Source organism: Leucopleurus acutus (assembly GCF_964270905.1).
Source record: "Leucopleurus acutus genome assembly, chromosome: 6".
NCBI lineage: Eukaryota > Metazoa > Chordata > Mammalia > Artiodactyla > Delphinidae > Leucopleurus > Leucopleurus acutus.
In genome coordinates, this window is record NC_139149.1 from 53,168,655 (window position 1) to 53,177,623 (window position 8,969).

Here is an 8,969-nt window from a genome sequence, read left to right on the forward strand (position 1 = left end):
TATCACCCTATTAGAATCTGGTGGGAAATGTACTTCTCTCATTATTTTAGAAGCTGATCCAGACCCCCTGAGTCTCAAAGATTTTAGTTTTTATAAAGGCAGGGGATGCCCCTGATTGAGCAGAAGTAGTAAAGCAACAAGTCAGGTTTGGGAAATACTGCCAGCCTAAGAGATGAGGAGTACAGATGGCAAAGTGGCATGAGTGGAGGGGCAGGAAAAGCAGTGACAGGCTTATTTAGAGTCTATCACTGACTTCTCTTCTCCACTGTTATCATTAGTGTGACAACTGCAAACCCAGAGTAGCATGGTGATGAGCCATGGAAGCTGACGGATCTGGTTTTAAATCTAGTCTCTGTTACTTAGTAGCTTTATGATCTTAGGAAATTAACTTTATCTCAGTTTCATTATTTTATTTTATTTTGTTTTATTTTTTTAGTCATCAATTTTATACACATCAGTGTATACATGTCAATCCCAATAGCCCAATTCATCACACCACCATCCCCACCCCCCTGCAGCTTTCCCCCCTTGGTGTCCATACGTTTGTTCTCTATATCTGTGTCTCAATTTCTGCCCTGCAAACCAGTTCATCTGTACCATTTTCTAGGTTCCACATATATGCGTTAACATACGATATTTGTTTTTCTCTTTCTGACTTCCTTCACTCTGTATGACAGTCTCTAGATGCATCTACATCTCTACAAATGACCCAATTTCGTTTCTTTTTATGGCTGAGTAATATTCCATTGTATATATGTACCACATCTTCTTTCATCATTTTAAAACAAAGAGAAGAATTATCTTGGAAGGACATGTCGGTTAAATAAGAACTGTAAATTTCCTAATGCACAGTGCATAAGGCAGAGCTACTGTTTCTGCTTGCCTAGCTGACCTTCTTCAAAGTCTCCATCTCTTCCTTTCAGAGAAAACCTCTGCCTCATTGTCTGGCCATGTGGCTTGGATGGAGCTGACCCACCCCTTGGCAACACTGGTCAACATGTGATGCTGATCTGGCCAATGAGAGCATCACAAACCCTTGGTTACACTGATCGGTTCAGAAGAGGCCCTGTGACCTAATTAGACTGAATTTCAGGACTTGTGCAAGAAATTTTGAAGAAAAAGAGAGCTCTTTTTCTTGGGGTTACTAGGCTGTAGGATGTTAGTTTCATGCTACTGGTGGCTATTTCTATCATCTTGTGGGAAGAGCCAGCCTGTGAATGCAGCCAGCATAGGTGAAAGTAGAACCAAAAATGGAAAAGGACTGTGTCCTGATGATGTTGTTTTAAGTACTGGATCCTTTGATATTAAGACGAGATTTACCCCACACATACATTTATTTGTTTGTTGCTTAGTTTGTTTCCAAAAACTACTTTCTGTTGGTTTTTGGTCACTTTCACTTGAAGGGAAACTTATTACTATGACAGGTACTTAATAAATGCAATCATTATTTTACTACCATCCTCCTCATTTTGGGATTGTTTCTGAGGCAGAGACAGGGAGGTGACAAAGAAGAAAGGGACTTAAGGAAGAAATAATGAATGGGTAAGAAAGATTTGGAAGTGAACTGTAGTGCCTTGCAAGTAAGGGAGAGCCTGGGTGACTGGTAATTCTAGAAGAGCTAATGATATACAAAGAAAAATCATAAATATGACAATTCATGGAATCCTGAGCTTTTACCATCTACTTCTCTGATTTTCTTTTAAACTCCTTTTTTTTTTTTTTTTTTTTTGCGGTACGTGGGCCTCTCACTGTTGTGTCCTCTCCTGTTGCGGAGCACGGGCTCCGGACGCGCAGGCCCAGCGGCCATGGCTCACGGGCCCAGCCGCTCCGCGGCATGTGGGATCCTCCCAGACCAGGACACGAACCCGTGTCCCCTGCATCGGCAGGCAGACGCTCAACCACTGCACCACCAGGGAAGCCCTAAACTCGTTTTTCAAGAAAAACTCCCTAATCCCAATTAAAAACAAAACAAACAACTCTCCCTACCCCATGTAACAATTAAAAACTCCTGTGGAATGACAAACCAGGCATGAATTTAAAACCACAAGTTCCTGTATGATTCTTCGTGCAGCCCCAGTAAAGAGGGAGCATGCATCTCTTTAGAAGAGCTGATAAAAAGGGAGAATAAATTGTCTTTAAACATCGAAGAGACAATCAAGGAAAGAGCACATTTTTAAATGGGTACATTTCTACATTCCAGAATTAACAAACATGCATTTTCACTACAGATCTAACACACCTCATTCTATTTCCAGTACCCTGTCACACTGTCAAAAGGATATTTTCTTCCATGGTACTAATGAGTCATCTGTAATTTTAAGAGAACATGAGAAGGAAGAAGTTTTCTGTAATAAAGAGTGGGTGAAGAATTTGAATGTACAGCCAAATGGTGCAAAATCAGCCGAAGCTATGAAACGAAACTGTGAAAAAAAAAAATCCCATGAGGAAATAAAGGTGTGTTCACAAGCTAAAATGTGCCTTGTCACAATGCTAAAGTAAATAAACAAACAAAAGGAACCCAACCTGGAATCACGTTCTGAAGACCACGGGACCAGAGCTAACATGGTATGGAAAATTCTGTGACTCTCCTCTGACAGCACTGTTATTTTATTCCTTAGTTCTTACCTTGGACTTCTGAAGGCTTAAAACATCTGAGGGTCTGGAAGTGCTTCCATGTACCATGAGTGTTCATGAGACAGTTGCTACTATTTCTCGAGTTACTACCACAATATCACTGACCATGGATTAAATTATTTCAGCAATTTCAACAGAAAATTTGAACATTATATAATTTGTACATTTTAAGCTAGGGCAAAGAAGATAAAAATATGTGGCCATATGCCATCTGAAAATACACCATCAGCAGTGACATTTTCATAAGCTCACTGACACTGTAGAAGATCACAGAGAGCTTCACTGGGGTTTGTTCCTTTCTATTCCTTACATGTAGATTCTTTATATATACACACCACTGTACTTTAACCTAAAACTTAACATAGATTCTGCAACCATTTTTTGTAATAGGCTTGCTTTGTTTATTCTATATATTTTTAAGAAAGAAACCAGAGACTTGGGATATACATACAAAGGACACATTAAGTATTGTACTTGAGTTTAAACTTAGGGGAGTCACTAGCCTGATTAATATTTGCATATTACAATCCACTCAGGCAATAAAATGCACATCCCCAATATCAGTGATGGTGAGAAATTTCATCCTAAGAAGCATTTTCCCCAGTGCCATTTCCATCATTAGACCCTTTATCTATGCTGGGAGTACTGTGCATGTCTACTGCATGCCATCCTCAGATACTCAAGTCACTAAAGTGAAATTGGTCATCAAGTAGAAAAAGGAAATATTCATCATTTTTAAAAGGTTATTATTTTTCTAAGGATTCCAGCTTCAATCAGAGGAAGCTAATTCAGAATTTAAGACTATTCCTCCGTACTGAAATAATCCAATTATGAACAAAAATTTAAGGCTAGAAAGAGTGTACACACAACCACAGAAAGTTATAAAACATGTAAATGCAAAAGAAGGAAATTTCCAACACATAGCTCAATCATGTCCTAAGCATGCCATGTTAGTTTTTAAGGATTTCAGTACTGCAAAAAGTTTCACTTGTATTTCTGTTGAATGACTTACATTTGGAGACTTGCTGGATGTCAGCTCAACGTGAAAGCAATGGATGTGCCTCACCTTGGGGAAACCTCCTTCCTGATAACAATATTTCTCTTACCAGGTTGTGCTACTTGCACTCTGTGATTTGTTCCAAAATACCAAAATATTTTTCCTTCCTCACACAATGTACATTTGAAGATAAGGACAGAAGATGTTAAAGGCAAGTGTGAATGTGAACCTAACAAAGTTTATAAGGGTTACTTCACCGCAAGAATCTGACTGAATAGTCATTCCTTCAGGATTGGTCTTTTACCCTCAGTTTTAAGACCTTTCTTTTAACTATTTGGATGGGTTTGCATCATTTTGCTTTCCATCTGCCTTTATATCCTTTGTTATATCTCATTCATTATAAACCAATTGTGGACGGCTGTGCTTGGGGACACTCCCTCAAGATGACAACTTTTATCAGTCTAAAAACTCTTTAATTTAAAGGAAAAGATTAATTGGATGATCTCGTTTCTACTTGAAGAATAGCTGCCCTTGTCAACACGCATTAGTTTGGTCTTTCTCAATGTATGCATTTACTGTTTTATAGATAAGGACACAGCACAGGAGATGGGATGCTAGATTTCAGCCCTGTTTGATGAAGTGGTAGACTCTGGGTGGCTTTAATAATTTTTAGATGGTGGTTACTACTGGAGAGGTGGGAGCTGGATGTCTGGGAGTAGCAAAATGCCTGCTGAGCATGGAGCCCACTAACCCACTGTAATAGCAGCTCTAAATAGATTGGCTATGTCCAATGGCTATAAATAAAGTAACATACTTTAGTGTTAATGAATTTCTGGCCAGAACACACCAGAGTCATTATTTCAATAATAGAATAATTTTAAATAAGTTAATATGTATGAATAGTTGGATTATCCACATTTTTACTTTTTTTATACAAATAAACCCCTCGTAGTCTGCTTAATTTGGGTTTTAGCTTTTCAGATATCATATTAAATTAATTTCCAAAGGAGTGATTTAATGACAAAATTCAATTTTTCTCATAATTTAAATGGAAGTTATGAAACAGATCATGGCTTACCTACTAAGATTTAATAATACAATGTTAAAAAGCAAAGTTAAATAAAAGATAATGAATCTACGGAAAATTATTAATCTCTTCCTTCACAGTAAAATGGTCAAATCAGTTTTTAAAAAGGAAAAGTGTGTTACACTTAAGCTGGCTATATCCTGAAAAGTTTTTTTAAAAATCTGAACATTATGAGGTTTTTACCTCTGAAAGTTGTAGTAGTCAATGAGAATGTATTTACAAAACTGTCTCAAATCCAAATACTAAAATTCCAGACTTATGCACTTGATAAAAACTAACACGATAACTGTGCCAGCAACTAAAAGCATCCCTAAACGTTTTGGGGGTATTTTTAAGGCCCATGTTTAACTAAAAGATCTCATTTGCTTAATTACAATATTTGTGCTGTACCTTTCCACCAAGAGTTCACAAATATATTATTCTAGGTGAAAAGGATAATAAAATATTGCAAATTAACTAGTCATAAATTTAATCTAAAATCAATACAATAATCTTTTTTGATTTTATCTTTTTCTACACTTTTCTTCTTGGTTTGGTGAAATCATGGTCATAATGAAAGGCTGGGTGCTTACTATTTTCATTTCAAGCATGGATATTCAAATATCATTTATATGTTCTTCAGAATACTATATTTTTGGTCATCCTTACCAATATCAATATATTTCCACCAAAAGATTAAATAATTTTTTAAACTATAGTTTGTATAGGAATGTTTTTTCCCAATGAAAAAAAGTTTCTTCAGGAAGTTAACTGATACATTATATATAACATAATATTTATATATAATATAGAAACTGAAAACCCTTGTGGCATCAAATTTTGTTCCATGAGAAATGAATACCAATATTTTTGAGGTCTTTATAATTTGTGATAATTTCCAGATTTTCAAGTACAGAAAACCCATAAATAGTAAATACAATCTTTGGGGAGATGTTTTTAATTTGTTAAATTAGCTGCCTACAACTTACATTTATTTTTAAGTATCTACTGTGCATTTGGGACAGCTCCATCTGTTATGATATAATCAATTTATTTGTCATGTATATGCATAAAACATGTGCAAATGTGTTTTATTTCCTAAACAGAAGGATACTTAGACTTTGTGCTAACTTAGCTTGTGTTGGTGCTATAACAGTCCAAAGTATACTGTAAGGCAATTAGCAGCAACATATGCCTGATAAAACACACTCACTTTTTTATTGATATAGTACGGGTCCAGGTCTTCCAGCGGCTCTGACACCATCCCTGGAGGGATATCTCCATAAATAAAAGGAAGGTTCTTTCCAGCTTCCAAGTCACTATTTGGCTTTGGGCCACGTTCGTCATCATCTTTCTTGTCTGGTTTGGGATTCTTAGCCTTTTCTTCTGCAATGCGTCTTTCAATAGCTGCAAGAGATTCTCTGGTGAAGAAGCTGAAGCTGTCAGGTCCTGGTGGTACAAGCACTGTTTGCTCCATTTTGTCATCCTGCACATTTTAATCACCATTTACTCTGCATATGAAAGTCCTAAAAAAAAAAAAAGAATACAGATATTTTAAGGAGATTAAGAGATCTTAATATCTACAAACTCCTGTCATGAAATAAGAGCTAGAGGATTGAAATGTTCGTTTCCAATTAAATCCAAATGGAATTACTAAATATAAGTCCTTTTTCTGTAGTAAGAACATTTAACTTGAGATCTTTAACATTACCCTTTTAACAAATTTTTAAGTATGCATGACAGTATTGTCAACTATAGTCACGAAGTCGTACAGCAGCTCTCTAGAATTTATTCATCTTACATAACTGAAACTTTATGCCCAGTAAATAGCAACTCTCCATTTCCCCCTTCCCCAGCTTCTGGCAAACACCATTCTACTTTCTGCCTCTATGAGTTTGGCTTAACAAACATGTTTTCTATCTCGGGTTTGTTAAATGTCCATGTTTATTAATTCTTGTGCTTTGCCGAGACAGGAACTGTGCCATAACTTAAGAAAGTAGTTCAAGTATAGCCTTAATTAAAGTACATTAGCTAAATACCACCCTGTCCCAAATGGGCTGTTCACTCCGTGAGCCACCCAGAAGATGAGGATGTGGCCCCATAGAGACCATGGTTAGCTCATCAACAGGCTGAAGTGGAAAGGGAGTTGTCTCTGAGAGGATATAAAATCCAACCCTCTAATCTGCACAAATGGCTCCTGGCCAAGCCGGTCAGAACAGTTTGCTGTGGCCAGACTTAATGACCAGTCAAATAGCCACTGCTGTCCTGATTGAGCCTTCATCTATTCTGAGATACAAACAATTGGAACTGTGACCTGTCACATCAACAGCCATGCTAGGGTTGGCTTACTTAAACACGTACAGAAAGAGATGGTCCAAGGTTAGACAGATGCCATTTAGATGACTAAGAATGAAAGAAAGGTGAGGCTGGGAAGAAATTACTAGATTGGGCTGCAGGTGGGAGAAGATAGCTGTATGTGCAGGAGATAGCAGGATTCTCTAATTTCAGGAAAATAAAATAATCGGAAAGAAGACGGTTCCGTAAATTAAATAGGAACTGAGGTGTTTTCCTTCACTAAAGCAATAATGATATTCTTGCTGATTCTATAGTCCTATAGTGAGAAACATCTGAGGACCTGAGGCAAAACACTCGACTCTGTGTAGCAGTCAGACTTGATCTGATGCCCGAGGCCAAATCCCAAATGTATTGTTTTAAGGCATATTTAATATCAGCTCAAATTTCACAGATATTACTGAGCCAAAACTTCTCAGAGCCTAAGCTATCATTTGGCCACACGTTTTATTTGGACACTGCATTAACTCATTAAAGTCAGGAGGCTGGGACTTCCTTGGTGGCACAGTGGTTAAGAACCCGCCTGCCAATGCAGGGGACACAGGTTCGATGCCAGGTCTGGGAAGATCCCACGTGCTGTGGAGCAACTAAGCCTGCATGCCACAATTACTGAGCCTGTGCGCCTAGAGGCCGTGCTCTGCAACAAGAGAAGCCACTGCAGTGAGAAGCCACTGCAATGAGAAGCCCGTGCACTGCAACGAAGAGTAGTCCCCACTCACCACAACTAGAGAAAGCTGCGTAGCAATGAAGACCCAAAGCAGCCAATAATAATAATAATAAAGTCAGCAAGCTATGATACAGTTAATTGCAGCTTTAGTGTATATGAACTGCAATAATAAAACTGCTGCCATAACTATCTTTTGAGAGGTCTTATAGGGATCTCAAATTTCACTGAAGAAGGTTCCCATTGCTGTGAAGTTTATGACCATATTTTTTAGGGGGTGACCAGAAACAAGGAGGGATGGAAGTCTAAATTTGTACTCTCCATCCATTAAGTGAACTAACGAAACTTTCAGAGGTTATTACAATCTACCTGCAATTCAGCTTAGGGCCTGGAGGAATAGAAAAATTAAATCAGTAAATTTAAATCAATGGAAAAAGAATATTTTGCCTTAAAATTTTACTGCTCCCGTAAGGCATCAGAAAAATACTGGCATTTATTTATTTGGAAGTAAAAGTTTAGGGATAACAAGCATGGTGCATTTTCTAAGGGAAGTTTTATAACATCAATGTATGTATGGTTTTATTTTTAACTAATTAGTTTTTTGATAAAAAACGTGTAAATGATATAAATTCAAAACATTTAAAAACAACAGTGTAAATTTTCCTTTCCATGTTGTTCTCCAACAATCAATTCCTGGTCCAGCGGTAACCACAGTTATCTGTCTACATGTATTTTTCCAGATATGTAATAGGTATGTGCCAATCACATGGGTGTATGTATGCTCACACATTTTCTGTTTAAAAACACATACATAGAATATCTTGCTATACAAACTTTTCTGCACCCTGCATTTTTCACTTAAAATATATATTAGAGTTCATTCCTTATCAGTTTTTATAGATTCAACTCTTTTTATCAGCTGCATGGTTTTCCATTTTTTGTACATACTATAATTTATTGAATCAATTACCTAGTTATGGGTATTCAGGTTGTTTTCAGTCTTTTGTTATTATAAATAAAGCTGCAATTAATATATTTTAAACACATACTTTCACATATATGTGAATATGTTTATGGTATCAATTTCTAAAGTTGGAATTTGTGCAAAAAGTGAATCTTTAATTTTGATATTATCACAAAATAACTCTCTGAAGGCTGAACCAATTGATTCTCCTGACAATGATGTAACACGGTGCCTGCTCATCTCCATCCTCACCACATAATGTGTTATCATACTTTCAATACGTTCAACCTGA

At 36.9% G+C, this 8,969-nt stretch overlaps 1 protein-coding gene across 1 annotated transcript in view; it reads right to left on the reverse strand.

Annotated features, from left to right (window-relative positions):
• The window catches only part of SCN1A (sodium voltage-gated channel alpha subunit 1), a gene marked incomplete at both ends in the record, with an annotated part of 93,624 nt that extends 87,450 nt beyond the window's left edge, over window positions 1-6,174 (reverse strand). The window contains one exon of the mRNA XM_082841567.1: window positions 5,911-6,174. Coding sequence (XP_082697693.1) covers window positions 5,911-6,174 — 264 coding nt within the window. The remainder of the gene's footprint in view (window positions 1-5,910) is intronic.
• Window positions 6,175-8,969: the final 2,795 nt, after the last annotated feature.